The 23919-nt window shown below is 51.8% G+C and overlaps 3 protein-coding genes across 9 annotated transcripts; 2 read left to right on the plus strand and 1 right to left on the minus strand.

Moving 5' to 3' along the window:
• The first annotated feature begins 259 nt into the window (after positions 1–259).
• LOC133494803 (zinc finger and BTB domain-containing protein 17-like) lies at positions 260–7644 on the plus strand. The gene is made up of 9 exons (XM_061808962.1): positions 260–1612; positions 2719–3045; positions 3146–3337; positions 3704–4180; positions 4252–4312; positions 4401–4453; positions 4570–4612; positions 4678–4857; positions 5394–7644. Exons 2-9 carry the CDS (start codon positions 2856–2858, stop codon positions 6040–6042), a joined length of 1845 nt encoding a protein of 614 aa, XP_061664946.1. The 5' UTR covers positions 260–1612; positions 2719–2855; the 3' UTR covers positions 6043–7644.
• Positions 7645–7785: 141 nt separating this feature from the next.
• Positions 7786–15244, plus strand: otud4 (OTU deubiquitinase 4). 2 transcript variants are annotated; one of them, XM_061808960.1, is made up of 20 exons: positions 7786–8117; positions 8590–8673; positions 9088–9138; positions 9212–9258; positions 9325–9397; positions 9492–9573; positions 9812–9996; positions 10110–10200; positions 10270–10334; positions 10414–10514; positions 11246–11343; positions 11672–11768; positions 11835–11919; positions 12004–12301; positions 12389–12781; positions 12859–12899; positions 13319–13670; positions 13883–13939; positions 14058–14107; positions 14320–15244. In XM_061808960.1, exons 1-20 carry the CDS (start codon positions 7962–7964, stop codon positions 14512–14514), a joined length of 2601 nt encoding a protein of 866 aa, XP_061664944.1. In that variant the 5' UTR covers positions 7786–7961; the 3' UTR covers positions 14515–15244. The 2 variants fall into 2 exon arrangements, with proteins under 2 accessions (XP_061664944.1, XP_061664945.1); XM_061808961.1 differs by lacking the exon at positions 13883–13939.
• Positions 15245–15637: 393 nt separating this feature from the next.
• LOC133494804 (uncharacterized) lies at positions 15638–23779 on the minus strand. Of its 6 annotated transcripts, XM_061808967.1 has the most exons (10): positions 22056–23779; positions 21823–21960; positions 21380–21750; positions 20932–21067; positions 20539–20688; positions 20419–20465; positions 19821–19900; positions 18198–19750; positions 15754–18126; positions 15644–15666 (listed from the first exon to the last, which is right to left on the minus strand). In XM_061808967.1, the coding sequence occupies exons 1-8, from the start codon at positions 22604–22606 to the stop codon at positions 19658–19660; spliced, it is 1566 nt and encodes a 521-aa protein (XP_061664951.1). In that variant the 5' UTR covers positions 22607–23779; the 3' UTR covers positions 15644–15666; positions 15754–18126; positions 18198–19657. The 6 variants fall into 6 exon arrangements, with proteins under 6 accessions (XP_061664953.1, XP_061664952.1, XP_061664948.1 ...); XM_061808969.1 differs by having other exon boundaries at positions 15638–15666; positions 18198–20465; positions 22056–22240; positions 22346–23779; XM_061808968.1 differs by having other exon boundaries at positions 15639–15666; positions 18198–20465; positions 21380–21566; positions 21642–21750.
• Between the last annotated feature and the right edge of the window lie 140 nt (positions 23780–23919).

The raw sequence follows: 23919 nt of genomic DNA on the forward strand, positions 1-23919 counted from the left end.
TTTCGCGCGTGGGGGCCTCTGAACTGAGGGGGGGCGGTTGACATAGACCCACAGCATGTAGAGCTGCTGCGGTTTGAACAAAAAAGACCAGAAGGGCTGCGGATCTATCTGATGTTGTGTAAAGAAGCAGATTTTTTTTTTTTACAGGATTACCCCCCCCCCCCTCCCCTCTCCCCCGTAGCACCAACAGGATGTACACCAGCTGCAGCCGCCTTCCTCCAGGATCTCCCCAACATATAACGGAGGCGACTCCCTCCTCTTGTCCCCAGACCGCACAAAATCCAATCCGGTGCCCCACGTGCAGTGATTCTCATCCTGGTGCGCTCGATGCGGTCCGGCGCGTCCGTTCTTCCGGTCGGCTTCCGCAATTTGGGGCCCGAAGCGCTGTGAACTTTGACCAGCGGTGGACCGCCGATGCCGCGCGGGACATCACTCCGAATCCCGAGCGTATTCGTTATTTGTTCATTGCGATGGGAGGGGGGAGCACGGAGAGGTCGAAAGGTACTTGCGAAGGTCAACTTCGCATCCAACATGTCTTTGGACGTACTGACAAGCCGGTAAAAGAAAGTCCACCAAGCTGTTTGCATTTCATGTCGAATGAAAAAAGCCTTGAAACAAGAAGGGACATTTTCAATTACAGCCGGTAGCCACATGGGGCGCAAGAGTTGACAAAGTTCCCCCCCCCCACACACACACACACATATACACGGTATACAAAAAAAAAAATACTAAAAGTAGAAGTACTGCTTCAACCCCTGTACTTATGTACGTTAACTAAAGGACCTTATGAAAAAAATTTTTTTTACGATGGGGGAATAATACTTGCGTGCACGCGCAAAGAATCTCCATCTTTTATTGAAATCATAATAAATAATGAAAGAAAAAAAAAACATGCCCCGTGTTGCCGATCATAAAGCCACGGACGGGGAATATCTCGCTTCTCTCACAACCGGCAAATTTGACCGTTAAAAGCGTGGAAACGGATAAACAGACATCGCTTTTTGAAATGGAGGGAGCAAAAGTCAGAAGCACAAATCCGTGAATTCCTCTCCCGGCGTCACTTCGACACCACGACCGGCCACCGGGTCCCGTTTTCCGGCCACCGGCTTCCGGTTTTCTTGGAACGCGCTCTCGTGTTGGGCTCCGACGGGCAAAATTGTTCACCTCGCGGGTGCCCGCGTGGCGCGTGGACAGAGCCACTGCGTCCCTCTCTCGTGCACGCGTGCGCACGCTCTCGCGAGGGCGCGCTGGCTGGCGAGAGCGTGCACGAGAGAAAGAGCGACGAGTCGGGAAGCTCCGTCTTGCCCTGCTCGCTGACCGACCCGTCATCCTCCCGTCGGCCTGGAACAAGACGTCTCCCCGCGGCTTTGGCCTCCTCACTCCTCCCTTCGCACCCCCGCCCGCCCACCCCCACTCAGCCCCTCCGCCCCCCTCCCTCCGACCCCTCTCAATCTCCACTGGCACGATTGCGAAGTGGAGAGGAAGCCCGGAGGTGGACGCGAGAGGGGCTGGGGGGCTGGGGGGGGGGAATCATCTCTGGTCTATATTTAGGCTCTGCCCCGGACTGCACCATATAGCAGCGGCGCCGCCGCCACCTGCCCTCCCGGTACCGGTAAGTATTGAGGGGGGGGGGCGAGAAGGCGTCGTCCGGTCGACGCCACGTGACCCGAGCCGATGACTTCAGAGGTCTCGTTAGGTCGAGTTCCGTTGAGCGGTGTTGCAGGGGCCTGATGGAGGGGACGCGGAAGCGTTTTTTTTTTTTTGTTTGGGGGGGGGGGGGGATTGGGCTCTTGACACCTGCCCTCCTTCGCGGTACCAGCTGGAACGGAACAAATTGGCGCACCGTCCTCCCACGCCGGGAATTGACTTTGTGACTCGGCGTGTCAGCCATGTTGCGGCGGGTGTGGGAGACCGGGACCGGCGCGAGGACCCAACTCCGGGGCTGAACGTCCCGACTGGTACCGAGCGATGGGGGTCGGGCTCCCTTGGGGGGTCGAGAAGCTGAAGCGAACCGGGTCGACAGAGTGCAAAGTGGGCCGAGTCAGGGTTGGAGTCTTACTGTTCTTAATTCTTTCCTCCATCAGCCACAACTCTAATATGATGACAATTGTTGTACATTAGATGACAAAAACATTTGGAGCCAACGAGGAGCGACGTGAGCGGATCATTTTGGAATGATTTTCCCGATGTCAAATTTCACAGTTTGCGGATCATGATCGATGACGATTGATCCGAACTGCTGTCACAAACCTCAAGTTCTGTTGCATTTTCATTGTTTACTTTGTATTCGCTTGGAAATTGTTTGGCGTCGACTCAGTGACAAGTCAGCAGATGATGCCAGTTAGTTGCAATCCACATTTTTCAGCAATCAAACGTCTGAAAATGAGAATTTGCAAAATGATTTGGGCATTTGTTGCAGAAAAGACCCCCCCAAAAAAATACAAAGTGAAAAATGAACGGCGCCGAAGATTTTTTGGTAAATCGATTGTGAATCGAAATTCGGACTCGCCCGCGACGGGAATCGATTGTTGCGAGTGAGGTCAGGACAGGAGATGATGCAGGCTGTTACCATGGCGATGTGATCATGACACTTTTATCGGGCTCGATCTGTTCACTGAGCGGCCGATCAGAAGGCGCGCTCGGTCGGGGTTTTGCGTCTTCCCTGCCTTGCTCGTAAGCCGCCGTCTGCCTCGTTCTGCCTCCATCCTTGGCTCGCAGGTCAGAAGCAGTCAGGGGAGCAGCTTTTCATCATGCTCTCCTCGCCTCCGAGTGGCCGAGAACGTTCACGTCTTATTTTAGCATCGCTCCTCCCGTATCGCTCGTGAGTGTGACTCCGTTCCCGTCGTCGCCGGAAAATGAAGCGAGGGCCGGGCGTCCTGCGGCCTCCCCTTCCTCCCCCGGACGCGGTCCGGCGGCAGACGCGGGCGGCTCGCCGGCCGCCGGAGACTCGGGGCGCCGGCTGGAGCCCCTTCCTGGCGGCGACCTCGCTCTTCAGCCCCGATGTCAGCAGCAAGATGGCGTCTGACCTTCTCATTAGACTGTCAGGTAAGGGGGAAAAAAAAGAAAGAAAAGAAAAAGACATCCAAGGCGGTGTTTGTCTGATTTTTTTTTTTGTCGTTTGTTTTTTTTTTTTGCGAGTCTTCAGAGGCCACCCAGAAGGCCCAGGTGCACCCTGGAAGTCTCGCGGAGGGACAAGGCGGGCAGCAGGAGGAGCCGGGCCTGGCCCTGTCCCCCGACGGGCCCGGGGCCAGTCCCGATCCGCCCTCGCTCACGAACACGCCCGAGGGCGACGCCGCCGGCCGCACGCTGGCTTCGGACTTGCTGAGGAGACTGGCAGGTGTGTGCGTGCGCGCGTCCCTTTTTTGATCGCATCTGGCGCGGCGTTCGAGCCCAGCGTCAGACAGACGACGCGCTGGACCGTCGCCAGCCGAGCGCAGAGTGGCCCGACATACCGCCGCCACATCGCTGACACAAAAATGGATGTTTGAATATTTTGAACATCATTGATAATTCAGCATCGCTGCGTTGTCGCGGAAGCTGCCGCAAAAGCCGATCGTCCTTGGGGATGAGTGAAGGACCGAGCGAGACAGCCACTACGACGAGCTTTTCGAACGTTCAGCACGATAGCCGTGGCTTAAGTTGCGTATGTTCTCCCTGGCGGGGACTGGCGGAGGACATGAGCGATGAATGTTTTGATTGACAGAGAGTCAGCTGCTGACCCGGCCCGACGTGAAGGTCAAAGAGGAAGAGGAGAGCGTGGAAATCGACACGTCCAGGATGTCAGCTGTCATCTGCGAGCGACCGATCAGAGACGTCCGAGGCCTGTCGTCTCCGAGCGACGGGGGTCACCATCTTGTGCCCATCAAAAGAGAGCACGGCGAGGGGGCGGCGGCGGCGCGTCCGCATCCGGACGACATTGTTCCGAACGGTCCGCTCGGCGTCAAACAGGAGGAGCGGGAGTTCTCTGTCGCCTCTTCGGCTGGGCAGATCTTCCTCGGTGGCAAAAGGGAGCAGGAGCGGGCCCGACCCGGGTCGTTCTCAGAGGTCACGGCGGAGAAGCCGCAGTTCTTCGGCGACCGGTTGTGTTCCGGAGCCAAGATGGCGGAGCAGTGCCTGCGGGCGGCGCTGTGGCAGGACATGTCCGTCAACCTGGCGTCCACGCTGCTGCACCAGCTCTCAGGTAGTGTCGGGCAGGGCGGGCCGCGTTTGACCCGTCTGGCGCCGTGTTCACGTTCTGCTCCTGGCGTCTAGAGCGGGTCGCTAAATCCAGCGGTGCGCCGGCACAGATGACCGCCCCCCCCGCCGGGAGCAGGCACGTATTCCAACTTTCCTCCTCCTCCTCCTCCTTCTTCTTCTTCTTCTGCAGCATCATGAGCAACATGTCTTTGTGTCACATGCAGTCCAGCCGTGAAGCAGGAGTCGGCCTGGTCCTGCTCTTTGGAGCCTGCATTTGGTACGCAAAAATAACATCAAATCATTTCATATAATGGCAAATACAAACTTAGAGAGACTGAGAACAAGAAAAACAAATCCAATCAGATGCGCCCATCACGTTTTTGTATCCTCCAGACAATCCGAGCAGCCCGGCGGGAAGCGCGATCTTCTTCTACAGGTGAGTGGCCGGACGTCATCCGCTTTGTCGCCATGGATACGAGGAGCGCTCTTCCACGTGCCCAGGTGTCACGTGTGCGGCTTCGAGACCGACGGGCGCCTCCTTTTCCGGGCTCACATGACGGAGCATCGGCAACGGGAGCGCGGCTCCTTCTCGCTGCGCTGCTGCGCGTGCGACCACTCGGCCGATCAGGAGGCGGCCATGAGAGCGCACGCCGACAAGCACTTGCTGGGCGGCGCCATCAGGTGGGAAGCGGCCGTCGCTTATTTTGCGCGGGTCCATGACTCGTGCTAAGGAGGGTCTGTTTATTCCAATTTATTTATTTATTTATTTATTTATTTTTGCAAAAAGTTGCTCAGTGACGTCATTAAGTACAGCCGTGATTCTCAGTCCCACCCATGGGCTCCCTCTGGTGGTACGTAAATGAATCACTGGCCAAGTACAGTTCAATTGTGTTTCACTTTTGAAAGCGACACATTTGGATTCATTTTCAATGGATGTAACTACTTAATTGTTGTTCCATTTGGAATTATTATTATTTTTTTTCCGGTCATAGAATTTCTTAGTTTTGACAGGTGGGGGGGGGGGGGAGGGGGGGAGAATGCATTTGGGTGAACTTCAAAGCTCGCTCGATCCCAATAGCAAAATTTGTAGCTCGGTGCTTTTGAGGTGCAAAGAGTTGCCAAACAGAGCAGCAAAGGCGCCAAGGCGTCGACGAGGGCGCGTGCGGTCTTAATCTGCACCGGGCTAAACCGCCGCACTTCACCTGCGCCCCCGCCAGGTGCCCCCTCACCCTTCCCGCTGGCGGCGGGCCGCCGGTTGCCACGGCAACGCCGCCGCAGCCCAGCGCCTCGGAGCATCGCTGCCGCATCTGCCAGAGGTCGTTTCCCGGGCAACCGGAGCTGCTGGTTCACTTCCAGGGTCATCGCCAAGGCAACCAGTACCGGTGCGAGCGCTGCGGCCACCTGACGCGCACCGCCAACAAGCTGGTGGAGCACGTGCGGGTGCACACGGGGGAGCGCCCCTTCACCTGCCACCTTTGCCCTTACAGCGCCAAGCGGCGGGACAGCCTGCGCCTGCACTGCAAGGTCAAGCACGGCGCGCACGCCGTCGCCGCCGCCTCGCACACCCCCGGCAACGTGCACACGCACCGCTCCTACGTGCACGCGGACAATCCCAGCAAACACGTTCGGCAGCTGCACACCAACGTGCCCTCCCCCTCCTCCTCCTCTTCCTCTCCTCCTCTTCCTCTTCATCCTTCACTGCCCGAGCTTGCAGGGTGGAGGGATTTGTCTCCTCTCGTGCCCATCACGACACTCCTCTCGCTGAAGCCGCACTCAAATGGGCCCTCCTCCTCCTCCTCCTCCTCCTCCTCCTCCTCCTCCAACAAACATTCCTTCCTCGGCTACCTTGGCCTGGCATCTTTGTGAATCTCTCCTCTCTCGTCCTTCTCCATCTTTCTCTCACGTCTTCCCCTCCTCCGGACTCGTTGATTGATGGATGTAAAGCTCCCGCTTCCACGTGTGAGAATGTCAACACTGAGGTGCCGAACCTCGACGGCATCGTGGCCCCCGCCGCCTGCTTTTAGCCAATCGCTGAAGCGCTAGCTCTTGAAGACTCCTTTTCTTATGATTATCACATATGATTATTACTGCTACGCGTTGTCTATCAGCAACCGCAAGCTTCCCTAAATTCTTGTCGCCTTCACGACAGTGAAGTTATTGGACCAAAAGTGTAAATATTCTCATGAGGTCATTTGCACCTCCAAACGTGTTTTTCTCTCATGGTCACAGATAACCCTTATTAGCCATTAATATTAGGGACGCACCGATTCTATTTTTTTTCTGCCATCGTACTCAAACTCGAAAAGAAATGTCCGATACCGAGACACTGACGCTACTTGACCAGCTTGAGAGATATGATTTGAAAAATATTTAGTTCAAGGAAAACATAATTTTCTTCCCATATGCAAGTAATATCATCATCAAATACTGTATTGGCAAATGCTCAATTCCAAGTACTTGTACTAAGAAGTATGGTATCGGTGCGTCCCTATGTGTGCTTGTTGCCTGAATGAAGTGCATGAAAACGTATCAAAGTTTTTTTTTTTTTTTTTTTTTCCCAAATCGAAATCACAGCTGCATTATATTTTCTCTTTAAAATGTTTCCTTTCCATGTGTTCCTTCGCTCGGTTTGCTCCCGTAATTGTTGCGTTCTCGGACATTCTGAAGGACAAAGACGCTCTTTCTGACCTTTGTGTTGTGTATGGCGACCCACGTGCACTTTGTTAGCCTGCTGATGCAAAAAAAAAAGATAAAAAAAAGATGAATGATACGCCTTTTTTTTTTTTTACATGTTGCATATCAAGATTGTTTTTCGGGACAGTTTGACCGGCGACTGTCCATTAGTTTTTTGTCACGAATGAGCTGACGGATGCAGCAGAGCCGACGGACAGTAACCGGGTCGAAAAGGCGGACGCACCCCCGGAGGAGAAAGCGGTCGCGGGCGGTATCCTCTGCTGAATCCTGTTTGCTTCTGCTTGATCAATAAAGTTTCATTTGAGCCTTTGCCTGATGGCGGTCTGGAACGATCATGATCATGACCCGAGTGTATGACTCGAGGCTGAAAATGAATAAATAAGTCAGAGCCATGAAGGTCACGCTCCTCGCTGTGCACGAGTGGGAGGATGAGTGTCAATCGCCACGGGCCCTGCATCCCCCCTTCCCGGTTGCCAGGGTTACCTGGCCTGTTGTAGCCGAGGGAGCTTACAAACAGGTCATTATTAGATTTCACTAAATGAAAGAAGGAGGATGGCGAGACGCAGAGGAAGCAGTGCAGTTGGAACCTGGGCCTTCGCTGGGGACTTTGTTACTTCTCAGTTCTAAATGCCACCTCTATCACGTCGCGGTTAGTGTTATCATCACAAGGTTAAGAGATTGAACGTTTGTCCATTACACGGCAGGCCGCGATTTCAAACCAATTTAAAAGGGGACAAAAAAGACGTTCAACGACAACATGGCGATGACGCCGTTCCTCACGCGCGCCTATTGGCTGCGCGACTTCCGCGTTGCGTGTTTGGCGGGAAATGGTCCGGCAGGAACCCGGAAGTAATGGGTTTCTAAAAACGCTTAGTTTGCCGTCGAAAAGTTTACTTTCACTTTCGTCGGCGACCTTCTTACGAGGAAGCGGGAGGGGTGCCGAGGGGGGGGGGTGAGGGCTTCCAGGAAGGCAGAAGTGTACGCCGTCATACCCGCGCGTCACTTTACGGCTGTGCTGTGCTGGTCGTGGTCGATGGCGAGTGCTGTCTTTTCTACCTTTCAAGTTGCTAAAAGCGCTAGCGTCAACTAGCATGAATCGGGGCAGACACTTGCGAGCGGCCGAGGAGGAGGAGGAGGAGGAGGAGGAGGAGGAGAAGCTCATGGACGACTACTTGGCTTCGGTCGGACTGCATCGGAAACGCGTCGCCAAGGACGGGTCGTGCTTGTTTCGTGCCGTGGCCGAACAGGTAAAAGACAAGTGACGAATTTCGGCAAACTCGAGCGAGCTCAGCGTCTTTCTCGCACAAGGTCGAAAGGTTCGCAGAACAAAACAATTCCACGCACAAAAAATAGAATAATTGGCCATTGTTATGAGTCCTAAAGTGGAAGAAAAACTTATCAGATTCAAAAGAATCTCGCTCACTCCGGTTTGGTGACTTTTGGGCTATTCCCAGATCACGTTCAAAGTTGATCAATTGCTCCATGAAGTGCAACTTTTTTTTTTTTTTTTTTTAATGTGGACTTTCTAGAATTAAAGTCAAGGAAATTTTCTGACACACCATCGTATTTCACACACTTTGTTCATGACCGCAATTTATCTGAGCTAAACGTTTTTGTTTCAACACATAGAAGATGCCTGGCTGTTTTTTTTTTTAATTTTATTTTTTTATTTTTTCTCCTCATCACACTCCGAGCTTCTCCTTCATCCTCTCGTTGCAGGTTCATCTCAGCCAAAACCTTCACAAAGAAGTCCGGGCCCAGTGTGTTCGCTTCCTGAGGCAGCACAGAGAGAGCTACGCGGCGGTGAGTTCACAATTTTGTTGATTATTAGTCAGGGGCAGCCTTGTTTTCCTGTTTGATAACATTCACTTGAAGAGTAACTTGAGTATGCGCGGAGGTTTGTGCACCCTCCAAACTGACGCACACACTACAAACGAGCTTTCCGAAAGCAACCGCGATGTCCCCCATATCGTTTTAAACATCATTTTCTCTGCGGTGTCACATTGTTTGTGTGTCCCTTCTGGTCCGAGCAAGGTAGGTGACAAGAAAGTCTATTGGCTTTTTTGCCAAACCGGCGCTGTCACCAAACACCTCCGAAATGTTGTTTCAGCGATGGGTCTTGTCAAACTTCAGCACATACTTAATAATAATCGACTTGGAACTGTGAGCTGGTCATGTTGCTGCTAAAACTTTGTGTATGTGCGTGTGTGTGTGTAGTTTATTGAAGGGGATTTTGAAGCGTACCTGGAGCGGCTCCATGACCCGCAGGTGAGTGACATTGAAGGCTTTTTGGTCTCTGTGGCTGCTGATGCCGACCTTCTGTTTTGTTTTGTCTTTGCAGCAGTGGGCAGGCGAGGTGGAGATGAACGCACTGGCCATCATGTACAAGTAAGAAGACGACCGTGTGGCTGCCCGTTCTTTCAGCTGGTTAAAACCGAAATCATTTGTGTGTAGGAGGGACTTTGTGATCTTCCAAGAGCCAGGAAGACCTCCAGTGGACATCACAGGCAACAAGTTCAAGGAGAAGGTACCGGCCGCAACATCCAGGCCCGATTTATCCGTCCTGTCTATTCTGCTGGAGGGTCAGTATGTTGAACTTGACCGGCTCCCCACCACCTCAGGTCCAGTTGTCTTTTCTGCACGGGAATCACTACGACTGCGTTTATCCCGTCAGCCGGATAAAGAACGCTGCGCTCTGCCAGTGTGAGTCTCATTTACGCTCTCGTCCGTGTTCTATGGAAAGCAGTCGGAGTTGATTCCAATGCGGTTCAGCTTAAAGTTTGTGTACGAGGGTTCTCTGTTTATACCAGTGAGATGATTCGGCGCACGAGTAGAACGACCGTTCGGCTAGTAGCATGCCGCCCGTGCTGCGTGACGTTTTTGCAGGTACACGGGTACGACAAGTACACGTTAACGGGTTTGGCCTCTGTTTGCGCCGCAGCCGTGCTGTACGAGCTGCTGTACGCCGACGTCTTCCGGGTGAGCCGGCGCGCTCTGGCGTCCTGTCGAGGGAGCGGCCGAGCCTGCGAGCGGCTGAGCGACGACAACATGGCGGCGTGCGCCAGCGGCGACGAGTCGGACCCGGACGCGGGAAACGACTTCAGGGGCGAGAACAGCCGCTCAAGGGTATCTCTCGCTCGCAGACTCGTTACTTGCGGGGAAAAAAAAATAGGAATGGTGGTCTTTGGGGTGAAACGCGTTTCCCCTTTTTGTGCGCCCTGACTTTGCGTGATGTCCAGGGGGCCCTGCTGCCGGAAAGTGTGCGCCGTTCATTGAGTGCCAGTCTGTATCGAAATGTTGCCTACGACACGTGGCAAAAGGCCAAGAAAGGTGAGGCGGGTGGACACGTCGCATTCCGTGTTTACACGCGCACACTAAGAAATTGTCATTGTCTTTTAGCGCAACAAAAGCGCGATTACTGCATGGCTGCCGGGTTGCAGTACACTGTAGGCCAGCGCTGTCAGGTCTGGCAAATACTTTTGCAACCTCTGACTTGTTTATTTTTAGCGTATGTTCAAATGTATTGCTGCTAAATGTCTGCAGGTGCGCCTGGATGGAAGTGAGCAGAGCTACGACGGCACCATCGAGGAGATCTCGCCGTCTGGCGGCCCGGTGACGGTTTACACGGACGAAGAAGGCACAATGTGAGTTACGCGCACACATGCGAATCGACATATTGCAGTGTGCTGAGGTACGAGTGGCATTTTGGCAGACGAAGAACAATTCTCGGAGAAAGAGGCTTGAACAAGTTATTTTAATTTTTTTTATTTGATATGCCCACTTGAAGTTTAGTGAACACCCAAACCCAAAACAGTGAAACGTCTTGTCGACAACAATCAAACATTTGCTTCAGTATTTTATCCTCTATGTCGAAAGGACTGTTACCGAGTTTCGAAAATCTTATTTTTTTTTTTTTTTTTGTGGTTGAATTGTTGTTGTACTGCCCCCTCGTGGCCGAGCTGTGCACGAGGACCTGCTGTCAATGAATGAATGATGCGCATTGTGTAATGCTTCATATTCCATTTGTTATTTCTGCATTTTCATAAGATTTTGATGTGCCCTGACAAAATTTTGGGGTGTTTTTCGGAGGCTCAAACCGATTTGTGGCAGTGCAGTTTCCGTTCAATCGACTGAGTAGTGTTTTGAATTCTGAGCCTAATTGTGGAACAAACTGTGTGTTTCTTTCGGCTTGTCCCTTTCGGGGTCTAAACTTGCAATCTGTTAAATGTGAGTAACTGAATTTTTAATGATCCCCATTATGCAATTTAAATTGATCAGCTGATCATCACTAGTTCTAATGTCGGCGTGTCAACGCGTGTAAATCACACTCCGTGACACGAATTGCTGCGTAGCGGACTTTGCCGTCTGTTTGCAGACTCGTTCCCCTGTGGAGCCTGCGACCGGCGACGTCGGACGGCTCGAGTTGGAGCGCCGTCCTCCGTCGGGAGAGGAGAATTTCCAGCGGACAGCGAGGTATTTTGGTGCGTTCCGCGGTGGGTTGGGCTGGGCTTTTTCTAGCTGAAACGCTGACAATATGCAGCCACACACAATCCAGTCTGTTCTTTAGTCCAATAATCTATGTACATTCCCAAGTCCTATATTTGTTGCAAAAAAAACTAGCCTGTTTTTCCTGAAACTGGTTTTGGGGGGGAAAAAGTGCGTTGTCGCCTGCATTCGGGTTGACTAAATTCTCGTGTAGCTTCATTCGTCTTCGCTGCTCACAATGTGTACTGTAAATTGTACTTTGCTTCCATCCGCGTTGTCCGTGTCAAGGCTTGGCCATGTGTTTTTGGTCTTCCAGAGTCCGCACCAAAGTCCTTCTCTGGTCCCAGAGCCCCAAGCGCCGGTGGGCACCAGCAGAAGTCACGGCCGCCGCAAGGAGAGCTGAGACGTTCCAGGTACGTGACGAGATGATCCTCCTTCCTTGGCTCACCGCGAGGTTCCAAGTTAGCGTTGGTCTTCAGGAAGAGCGCACGTGAGACTGCCTCTTTTGACCTGTCTGTGGAGGAGTTCCAGCTTAAGGATGAGCACAGCTTCCCGCCACTTGGGGTTAGAAAATTTGTTGTTTTTTTTTTTTTTTTTTTTTTTTTTTTTTTATTTCCCTCCTGGCTGAATGAAATCTGTCGTCTTCAGAGGTCGTGTCCAAATGAAGATGCTGCAGGAGAACAGAAGAGCCTCACTGGACCTCTTCAACATACTGCCGCGTGTCCCTCGTCTCCTCCTTCCACCGACGCCGCTGCCCTATCCTCAAATACCGGCCCGGCTCCCACATTCATATCGCCGATCGCGCCGTCCCCTGGGGCCGCGGCCGCCGCCGCCCGCAGCTTGTCCTCGCCCAGTCCTCCGGCGGACCCGAGATCCTCGTCTTCATCGCCGGCGCAGCCTCTTTCGCGACTCCCCGAGGCCCTCGGACTTTCAGTTCCCGGGCCAAGTAAGACACGGCGCATCGTTCCCGAAATTGGCCTAGGCCGACACCCCTGACTGTGCAATAAGACCGACTAATCTGGCATCTTTTCAGCTCAAAGTCCAGACGCTGGAGAGGCGGGGAGCGCGCCAACGGGCCAGGAGGCCGCCGAAGAATTGAAAGCTCAGCCGGCCGATGCGACCGATCCCCCTCGCGGCCAGAACCAGTCATGGACGGCCCCTTCACCCTTCATCCGCACAACGCCCCAGAATCCCAGTGAGAATGAATCTGCACAGCGGCCCTTGCCCGTTTCCTCCTCCGATATCCCCCAGCCGTCGGGCGCCGCTCCCGTCCCCCTCGGATACCTCCCGACTCTCCCCGGAGGCGTCCCCGTGCGCCACCTCGCCCAGGACCCCCTCTACCCTGGCTTCCCCCTGGGAGAGAGTGGCAACGTGCTCCCGCCTCCAGACTTCTCTCTCTGCAAGTCGGGAGAAGACCTCCCCCGAGGTGAGGAAGGTCAAACAGGGTTTCAAAACATCACGTCAACCCATTTGATCTTCTGACTGACGAATGTCCTTCTACAGATGTAAACATTCTGAGGTTTTTCTTCAACTTGGGTGTGAAGGTAAACAAATTGGGGGGGCGGGCGGGGTGGCTCCCGAATCTGAAAATATTTGTGTGTGTGTGCGTGTTTTGTTGTGAGGTTTTGATTTAAAGCACCCAAGAAAATGATTTTAACTCTATTGCCGCGTACCTGTGCTATCAATTTTCTCTGCACGTGAGGTCCGTTAAAAGACCCCCGCACAAAAGTGCACAACTCTGATGCAAATGGGGGGGAAAAAAACCCCAAATTGAACAAAACCTCACAATGAGACCATGCCTCCACCAGATGGCGCCAAAGTGATATTTTTCTTGCTTTGATCTGACCAGAAAAATGCCAAATAGGCACAAATGTCAGCCCAAAAAAAAAAAAAAAAAAAAAAAAAAAGTCTTTGAGCACTTTGTGAATTCAAACAGGGCTTTGTTTGGGTTTGTGTCCTTCAGGCATACAACTGGCCCTTGTACATGCCCTACATGTACCTGCTGCCCCTCCAGCAGGCCCACATCATGCACCCCCACATCCTCTCGCCGGTCCCGAGCCACCGGCCTCCCGACGGCCCCCCTCGGCCCACGTGTTCTCCCACGCAATCCAGTGACTCCGCCGACGCGTGGCCCGCACCCCACGATCCGGCGTACTGCGCGTGTCCATGGCAACAGCATCCGGCAGCAGGACCCGCCGGGCGGAATCCGCCGGCCGCCGTCTTGCCGTCGCACCCCTGGGAGCCCAACGTCGACGTGCACCACAGAGGCTCTCTGCAAGCTTTCCCCATCAACTCGCCGCTTGCGTCCAAAATGGGTAAAATCACATTTGACAACACTCACAAGTAATTGGAGATGATGAGATGCCACAGAACTGACATTTTTGTCAGTTTCTAACAAGAAACAATTTGGTAGATGAGGAACAATTCTGCAAAAATGAGCTTTCAGGCTATTTATTTCCTCTGGGTTGACGTTTACTGTCAAGCTAAACTGAAAACCAAATGGAAAATAATCATACGATGATTTCAGTTGTCAGGAGGAAGTGGAAATGCACAAAAGCCCTCGTGAGGCCTTCTTCATTTCCAGGTATAAAGAGGTTGAGCTATCAAGGTTATCGTGCATTTTGAGCTTCGACCAGCCCAATCCCCAAAAGTTTACCCGAGTGGAAGCACACGTCATTTACGAGGCTTTTGTGTGTCCTCAGGGGACGAGGCCGTGGCCGTGATCCCACCGCTCGACATCAACCAAAGACCGGTAGCGTATTTCCTTGTCACACCTCCTTTCGGGGGCAGCCCCACACTCTTTGACTCTGCTCGCCAAGTACCACCCTAACGACCGACCTTAAAATACAGTAGTTGTGACGGTTAAAAAAATGACTTTAAAGCTGTTTCCTTTTTCACTGGAATGTGTATTTCAATTAAGTTAAAGTGCAATAGTTGTGCCCGTTTTGTTTTTTTTGCGCAAAGGGAAGAGCAGTTCCTTTGGCTCGCATCCCTGCAGGAGGGCACACGCCGCCGCCCCATCGCCCATCAGTGGGGTGCAACACCGACGAGGGCGACGAGTCGTCCCGTTTGACGGCGGCGCCGAGGAGACACTACGGCGGGCGACGGGGCTACCGGAGGAGACGTGGAAGCCAACCTGGCACCTACGGAGGATATTAACTTCCACTCTAGGTTTGATGCACTTTATTCAATAAAGATGTCAAAGCTGCAACTTTCCTTTCGTGTCTTCAACTTATCCTCGAGGGGTGGTGCCGCTTTCCCTCAAAGTTTACGTCCAATTCTTTTGCCTTATTTCTGCTATCATTTGTTAAGCATTCCAATTTCGGGCGCTTTGTGCAGCATCAATGCAAATCACTCAAATTTTATCGGCGTAATCATTTTAATGACCACGTATTAGTAAATTGCAAAATTACAACAACATAAGAAAACAGGAATGCACATAATGGCAGTTTTGTCAAATGAGTCCCTGTCAAGGCAACAGGTGGCACCGTCAGGCCTAACCGCAGGACGAGTCAGTCCGGTTGAGGCGCATCTTTACTTCCGCAGAGTCCGGACACGGCGATCGTTCCGTAGTCATTTATTCATGTCTCTGCTTCGTTTGCATTCACATATATCAAGTTTGTATAAAGGACCTTTGTCCAAAAAGACATTAGCCACAAGGAAAACATTTTGTTTGCAAGTTGGGTTACATACACAACTTCATATCATCATAGTCTTCTTCGTTAGTCCGGCACAGACGGGAAATCCGCTAGCCTGTTTTCTGGGTTAGCAGATTGGAAGCTGGAAATGTTATTTCCAAGCACACAGTGCAGCGAGGACTTAAAAAGTGCTTAATGTGGTTAAAATGCAAAATCACATTAGGTAGATTAAAAAAAAAAAAAAAAAAAAAGCAAGACATGTCACAGTTTGTTTTTGACGGCTTTTTCGGAAAAATGTCTACAGCTCTCCTCTGAAATGGTCCACTCACGGGTCAATCAGAGCAAAACTTTGACTAGCAAAACACGTCTGTAGCAATCAACTCATCTGCACCTCCGGTGAGTAAGACGAATATTTACATTTTGTTTCAATGTATCTGTTGAGACCTGACGTGAGAAGACAAGAGGTAAGGATGACATTGCTCGTTAACGTCGAACCGGAAAGGGTGTTTTTGTTGATTCTGTCGAGAGGTGCAAATCTGTTGTCATTGATGCGTCAGGGTGTCAACGGTGTCCCGGCGCCGTCTTTCCTCGTTTCTACGATCCTCTCGGTGAAGGACGTCAGTCTCAGCGTGATGTGAGGCGGCAGCCCCCGTGCCACCAGCAGCTCCTTCAGCTGGGGGGGGGGGGGAGACAAAAAGCACCACTCAGACTGCGTCTGCCTGCGTCCGCGTGTTACGTTTCCAAAGTGTTGACTGCGTACCTCAGGTAAGGCTATTTGTTTGAGGTCCAAATAGGTATTGTCGGTTCTGATCAGGAGCCTGGCGTCCAGGGCGAAAACATCTAAAGACAAAAGTCACTCACTCGGCTTTTGCTCCGGCGGATGGAGTAAAGTGGCAGCGGCGGGCCGTTCGGAAGCCCTCACGCCAATTATTCGGTATTATGTATTAATGCCAAATTTAGTTTCGGCGAAATGACCCCGAGGGGAGGGGGTCAAACTGCAAAAAGTGCAATTTTCTGGCAATCTTCCTCCCTGCCGATGCTCCGTGTACCAAAAGCACGGCCCGCCACTGCCAAATGGCGATGTTGTCAAATCGCTGACGAAAGAGACGCCACTCACTGAAGTTGACCGCCGCCGTCACGCAGCGCATCGGTGAGTGAAATTCGCTGCCGGAGAGCCAAATGGACGTGTTAGCGTGCCGAGCGTCTGCCAAAGAACAAGGAGCAAACGTACGTACGTTTCTCCGTCTTTAAACGCTTGAACGACGAAGCAGATGGGATAACGTAGGCCCGCGTCGTCTTGGGTCGGCGTCCATTTCAGGACGAAGTGGCCGACGCCCACTTCCTCCTTGTGTACGCCGGCCGGCCCGCTGAACAGCACCTCTTTGACGCTAACAAACAAGTCCAGGTTGTCGACGTTATACAGAAAGATGCGGCGGCGCCTCCAGATGCTCGGCGTTTTCGATTGGTTGTTCTTCGCAGAGGATAAAGTGCCGATTGTGGTTACGGTATTTTAAAATATGCAATGGAATAATCAGCATCTCTGGTGTGTAGGATGTACCAAGCACGGATGCGTGCTTTAGTAATGGCAGGAAAAATAGGAAAGCAATTGCCGCTGACTCAACCAGGAAGTGGTTTCAGCAGCTCATTTTTGTCACCTCTGGAACGTGACAAGTCAGAGCAGCAGAATTGCAGAATTACATGAGTTGAGACGAACACGTACTCTGAATCCGTGGCTGTCGCGTGGATGTTAATCTCCAGGGTCTTGTTGACGTGCGCGTACAGATGATCTCCGTTCTCTGGCGTGGGATAATGGAGTACGGGCAGGAATTTTCCATGCTCGCACGACGGCGCCGGAGGATCGACTGAACAGTTTAACGGCAGGAAAGTGTCACAGTTAATGTTAACGACGCACAAATCCTGGTTCCGCGACCACTACTTGGATACTTTTGACTTCTACTCGATGAAGTGCAGTTTGGAAATAAACTACTGTGCCCAAAAAAGAAGAGCCTATCCGAGTCAAAAGGCCGGACCGACAAGGTGCCGATGATTTTCTGCGGACTTGTGGGAACAACTTTGGAGTATCCAAGTTTGGATTTCGGCCCTCATCTGCTCCACTTTTCTCACCTCTCAGGACAAACTGGATGGGAACGTAGCCGATGAATTCCAATTTTCTCAGAAGCGACTGGTTCCCCTCGGCGTCAGTCAGATTGATGTCTTTGCGAACGGCGTCCAACATGGTCAGCTGGACGGCGTACGAGCCCACCGCGCTGCTGTTATTGTCCAGCTTGGGAGTGAATCCAATGTGACAATCCTGCCAAAAAAGGAACAGTCAGCACTGGAGTGGGAACTAAATTCACAGAGGCGCGTGGTCACTCACGTTAGTGACTTCTAAAAATGACGAGACACTATCAACGTTTTCCAGGACACACTTGACGAGGTCCCCGTCTGGGTCAAATGTGGGCAGGTTTGCGTAGCCGTAGCAGTTGGAGGGGAACCTTACGGATGAAGGCAAACATTCTGTGAGGCGGCAGCTGGTCGCCACGGTGCCCACACGTCAGTGTCGGGGTGGGCTCACCTGAGAACGGGCAGCACGGTGGTCCGGGGGGACGAGTTGGGCCGGCCGGTGTCGGACCTGTTTCTCGGGTCCAGGTGCGTCAATGCCAGCACCTCGGTGACGTTATTACTGACGCTGACCCACCGGAGGCCGTCCAGGCTGCAGGAGCAAGAATATTCATTAGGCGACAGCACACGCTGGAAAGCTCGGAGGCTACGCAAGAGAGTCCGGATTCAGATAGTTTGGGGGCGCAAATTTAGATGTGCAAAGACTTGCTGATATCCGTAGTTCCGGCAAAAAAGTTCAGAGGACAAGGAGAGCCTTGACGACGAGGTTGCGAGAAATCGACGACCCCGAAAGGAAAGCGGATGGACGCTTAGTTCTCGAGACTCACCGCAGCGCGAAGTCTTCAGAGTTGGTTGTGTTTATGTGCGCTGTCACTTCCTGCTGACACCACTCTCCGACGTTCTCGTCTACATTTTTCACAGAGACCACGTTCACCGTGCAGAGGTCCAGCGGGCAGTCCAACACGGTGATATTGCCGCACTCTTGAAAGGCTAACTTGTAGCGAAGGAGCGCCTGCGAGGGGAAGCTCGGGATTGAGAAGGCAGAAGACGACATGCGCTCCGGGAAAGGCTGGGACTACGTACCGTGTCGTTGGAGCCCCTCAGGGGCTGGTAGGTGACCGCTGTGCCCGAGTAGTTGAACGCCTGGCAGCCGCAGGCCAGCAGCGACAAGACCAAAAGGCAGCCTCGCATGACGGACGACGGGATGGGACTCGCACGACTTGGAACGACGAGTCACTAATGAGCGTCTGACATGAGCACCTATATGCGGTCTGACTTGTTCTCCTGGGGATAACCGACACGTCCCCTTAATTTAAGAGCTCAATGCGGAGGCGAGGCCTGGCAGCTTGCCAGTGCGCAATTAACTGCAGCGTTGAAGTTTTGTCAGGCCATCATTGATTTTTTTTTTTTTTTTTTTTTTACAATTGAAGCGGCGCTTGTTCCTCCGCGTCATTTTCCAGATAATCTTCCAACTTCCCTCCACACCTCGGGTCCCACCAGAGCTCATCGAGCCTTGACCGGAACTTGCCGCTCCCCTGACATCGGCCTGCTTCTCATCACAAACATCGAACTCCGGGCCCTGCAAAAATCCTTGGATGTTTTCAAACCCTTTGAAGTCCATTTAGAGATTTTTGTTTAGAAATTCACGTTTGAAGATAAAATGCTGGAGAGACTGTTCCCTCACTCTGGCAGACAAACTCGCGGGCCTCTGTTCGCTTCAGCGACTATCAGGCGCAATTGCGACATGCAGTCGGCTAGCTAGCTCTTGAGCGCCACGCTGTCAGCCACGAGTGTACGTATGGTTTATATTCCAGGCAAGGGAGACTTTAGAGATATATATTTTCATGGCTCGGACGTGGATCAATGTGTTGCCAGAAGAAAGATTCTAGACGAAGGAGCATTTTATTGTGCGGGTTGTAGTCGAAGTTTTTCAACCGACAGTCGACAGGTACCTTTAGTATCCTCGGACCATAGTCGGTATCCTGTTTAGTAATGTCAGTGTTGTGTAATTCACGTCCAGTCTAGCCTTGTAACGTGTTTCGTACATCTTTTACAGCAAAAACAAAGTGGGGGGTGGGGGGGGGGGGGACATGGCAAGTGACACACTTTCTGATAGTTACGTAGTTTATTGTGCATGTAAAATAACTCCTTTTTTTTGCAGAGAAAAGTCAGGATGCACCGATACCGTATTTCAAAACTCGTAGATGAAAAAAAGGTTACGTCATTGATACTACTTTGCCATGTACAATATGTCGTCCCGGATGAAAATGCCTCTTCTGACAAATTGCTGGTTTTACTGAAGTGACAAATGCCATGTACAAGAAAAGGTTTGTTTTGTATTGTTGATTCAAATAAGCAATAACGAGACCTAGTTGCATTATCAAGAATCGGCACTTGGTATCAGCGAGGCCTCAAATATCAGCGCTTGGTGTCCGGGGGAATAAACCGGTGCATCCCTCGTGAAACCCACGCACGGTCAAGACTGCGGGTTTATAGGCAGCGTACGATTGATTTAATCGTCGGATTGGCATAAATTGAAGGACTCAGAAGCCGCCGTCTCCGCTCTCCTCCCTGAAGCTCACCACTCTCAGCGTGATGCCAGCGGGCAGCCCTCGCGCCACCAGCTCCTTCTTCAGCTGCGGGACGAAAAAGTGGTGCTCAAACTGTCCTGTCGCCGTGCGGCACGGCTCACGCGGAATGACGCACCTGCGTTAAGGCCGCCCCTTGGAAATTGTCCACAGACAGCGGGAACCCAGACAGGAGCCGGGCTGTCACGACAATCACAACTAAAGACGGAAGAAGTCAAAGAAGTCATTTTTCACGGCGGCGCAGTCATACGGTTGTCGGATCGTTTCTACTGTGGCTGGCCCGCAAAACAAATAGAATTGGCCAATTGCTTCTCCCGACCTTGGCCAAGCTCGTATGTGATTGTGATGTGTCATTGCATAAATGTCAACCATCATTTCTAAAGAACAAAAGGCAGATGATTATCAGAGTAGATGACAGCTGAAAAATGAACGAGAAACTTCTGGTTCCTGAGCCAAATGACGTCCTTGCTCTCACTTCAGCTGTAACTGATCAGAACAGGAGTAAACTTTTTGTCTTTCACCTTTGTCACGGGGACCGTCAAGAGTCGTATCATTCTTAATCTCTACTCCGTCCTCCACAACTGACATCCACAGCAGCGCTACTACAACTGACATCTGGATCTTGCCGGAACAGTTATGCACATTTGGGGTCCAGCGACCCCCGGAGCAAAAAAACTTTGAGAAGTTTTGGACTGGCAGCAAGAGGTTCCACTCACCTGGGTCAACAGTCACAATGACACAGCGCATCTCCGACTGATGTGGGCTGTGGGGAAGCCATATTGAGACCTTAGCACGCTAAGTGCGTGATAGCCGACGAACGGACTCAAAACACGTACGTCAGTCCCTCTTCAAACAATTGGATGACGAAGCAGGCGGGCTGACTTTGGCCCGAGTCTCTCTCAGTCGGTTTCCAGGTCAAGAACAGGTGGCCGTCGCTGACGTTCAGTTGCATGTCGGACGGCCCACTGAACAGCGCCAATGCCTGCCTGAAAGACAAAGTTTCTCATCGATCGATTGAAGTTTTTACTTCAAACATGCCGCACAAGAGGGAGAGGGAAGGCCCCATGATTGACTGGCAACCAGTCCAGAGTGTTTCCCCCGCTGTCGCCCAAAGCCTGCTGGATGGCTCGCAGCTTATCGTGAAGCTTGTGAGGATAAATTGATTGGGGGGGGGGGGGGCGGGCGTCTATTAGGTTTTACTGCAAATGTATCCCATATCAAACACGTACTGATTGACTTCCACATTGATGGGGATCTCGAGGCTCTCGTTGACTGAGCCGTGCACGCGTTCTCCATTGGCTGGCGTCGGAGGCCTGAAGGCGGGCAGGTGCTCTCCCTCCACGCAGGAAGCCGCCGGAGGATCCACTACATGATTACACAGAAGATGAAAGCAACTGGTGGGGATGGGGTGCTTCTTTGCCAAGGGGAAAAGGGATTTCAGAGGACATACTGGAAGCAACATTGTCTCCCATGACGTCAAGATGGCACCAAAACACGCGCTAGGCTTCCTTGAATTGCTGCAGTTCGGGAGTTTTAATCCTTTCTTTTTTGTGTTCTTTAGCAGTCCATGACAAAATACTTAGATGAAACCTGCCCTTGGCACAATAAAAGTTGGACGCGCTGAAGTTGAGGAACTACTGGGCAGCGAGTCTCATCCAAACGTGCAAGCGTTCTCACCCATCAGAACAAACTGGACGGGGATCTGGCCGATGGCGTCCTTCCCGGTGACGGGCGTCTGGATCCCCTTGCCATCAGTCAGGGTGATGTTCTGGTGAGGGAAGTCCTCCACGATCAGCTGGATGGCGTACGCGCCCTCCGCAACGTCACTGTCGTTGCCTCTGGGAGTGAAGCTCATGGTGCAGTCCTGCAAAGGAGGAGAGAAATTGCCAATGTTCAGTGGCAGGGAAAAGAGGCCCTTTTGCTTTCGGGGCTCGCTCACCGGTGAGAGTTGGAGAACCGACGTGGCGTTTTGATAGCGACACTTGACCACATCCCCGTCGGGGTCAAAGGTGGTCAGCGTCACGTACCTCTGGCAGTTGGAGGGGACTCTGAAAGGCGCACACAAACGGCCTCAGAGGTGACATCCGGTCGCCGCGTTTCACTGTCGGGGGTGGTCTCACCTGAGGACGGGCAGCACGGCTGTTCGGGGCGATGCGTTTGCCCGGCCCGTATCGGACCTCGTCCTCAGGTCCACGTGTGCGACGGCCAGCGCTTCGGTGACGTCGTTGGTGACGTTGATCCACCGGAGGCCGTCCAGCCTGGAAGCGCCGAAACGCCGTTTGGTTGTTTTTTTTTTTTTTTTTTTTTTTTTTTTCCCCCATTTCTGGGTGCTGGAGGCAGCCGGGCAACTTACCGCAGCACAAACTTGGAGATCTGGCTAACGTGATGATGTGTGACTACGTCAAGACGACATCCCCCCAATATTTCAAAGACCTTTGTTATGGTGACGAGAGAAATTGCGCCGCAGTCCCCCAGCTGACAGGTCCAATTGGTCAATATGCACTCATTGCGGAAGCTCATCTTGTAGCTGACGGCCACCTGGGAGCAGGTGTTGTTCTTTTTAAAGCAGCTCAAGCTGGTTCCTCTGGCAGCCCTTCCCTTTTTCCCGGGGTTGAGGTCAAGGAAAACACGCAGGGTACATACCGTATAATCGGAGAGAGGGGCGTAGGTCATCCCCGTGCCCAGGAAGTCGGACGCCCGGCAGCCAAAGGCAAATAGTGACAAGACGAGCAGGCGGCCCCACATGATGCCTGCTGGAAACTGGACTGAGCGGCTCCGCGGAATTGCTGTGAACACCTTAATTCTGGGGAGGGCCTGGCGTAAGTGGACCGTGACAGCACTGTGTGTGTGTGTAATGTGCGTTTGCATCCTTAGACTTGAATAGAGAAACACACCATTTAACATCTTCCAGTGTTGGTAGGACCATTGATCTCAAAAACAAAACACGAAGGGTTCAGCCTTTTAGCCAATGTTTAGTCCAGTGAGCCTCAGGAAAGCCGTGACAAGAGCGAGCGTTGCGTTTCACGGCTGAATGGAATTGCAACTCCAGTCAAAAAAGTCCCACGTTCCAGCAGTTGCTGGACCAGTTCTTCGCACACCTTCAGATGAGTGAAGTGAGCTACCGCAGAAATCAATCAACATTGTACTTAAAAAGTCCCTCGCTCCGGGAACTGCCAGACCAGTTCTTTGGATGTGTGCGGAGTGACAGATGGGGAGGGAAGGAATGAGCTCGAACAAGGAAGAAGACGGCATCTTGAATGGATTCATAATTCTCTAGACAGTTGTGTGCTTTCCCCAGGATTTCGCTCGGACTCAAGTTCCATTGTTACGGCGCACTTAAATGTCACATCTTCCTGATTTTTGACATTGCAACGTTAGGAAAAGTCAGCCGACCGCATTCCAGCAGATTGCATTGTGCGCGCACACAACGTGACTTACTGTTACGCCGTGTTTTAACTATTGTGCAAAGGCTTAGGTGAAAGGTGACGGACGATCAAATATGCCGATGCTGAAAGATTATTTTGTTCCGCTGAGTGATGAAGCCTTTGAAGAGATACATTCGGTAGCCAACATCAAGATCAGCCACAAATGGTTTTTTTTTTTTTTTTTTCGGTTGCTGTTGTTCACTATTCACTCTTTGCTTCACCATTACAGGCTGGCCGGTTTTTGGCGAAAAAGCGATGTCAATATTTTCTGAAACTTCATCAGTGGATCAGCAAGAAAACACATTTTGTGTGAACTTTTGGATGAATTTCATAATGGAGAACTCTGCAAATTGAATTTGATTTTCAAATGCGAAGGAACAAGTTTAAATTGAAATAGGATGTCGCAGAGAGAACATTGTATGTAAAAAGGTATTTTCCCATTGCGAGTCCTTATTTCCAAAAATATATCGATCTGATTGACTTAAAATTTCATATTTTTACGACAAAATAAATGCTTAGTTTTTTTTTTGCTATGTTATGATGATAGTGCTTCACAGCGTATTTTGGGAAAAAATAATATGTCACGGAAATCGGGCCCTATATAATATTGGTAGTCACGGTGTTCTTTGTCTTTCCTTTGCACTTCGCCTTTTTTGGCATACCAAGTCGAATTAAAAATCCTTCATGTCACCAGAAGTGAAAAAATGTCAAGCTCACATAACCAGTTTTAATTCTACATGCCGAACTTTGGGGACGCCAAGCTGTAAACGGTGTCTTCCACACCTTTTGGGA

Source organism: Syngnathoides biaculeatus, chromosome 21 (assembly GCF_019802595.1).
Source record: "Syngnathoides biaculeatus isolate LvHL_M chromosome 21, ASM1980259v1, whole genome shotgun sequence".
In the NCBI taxonomy this organism is placed as follows: Eukaryota; Metazoa; Chordata; class Actinopteri; order Syngnathiformes; family Syngnathidae; genus Syngnathoides; species Syngnathoides biaculeatus.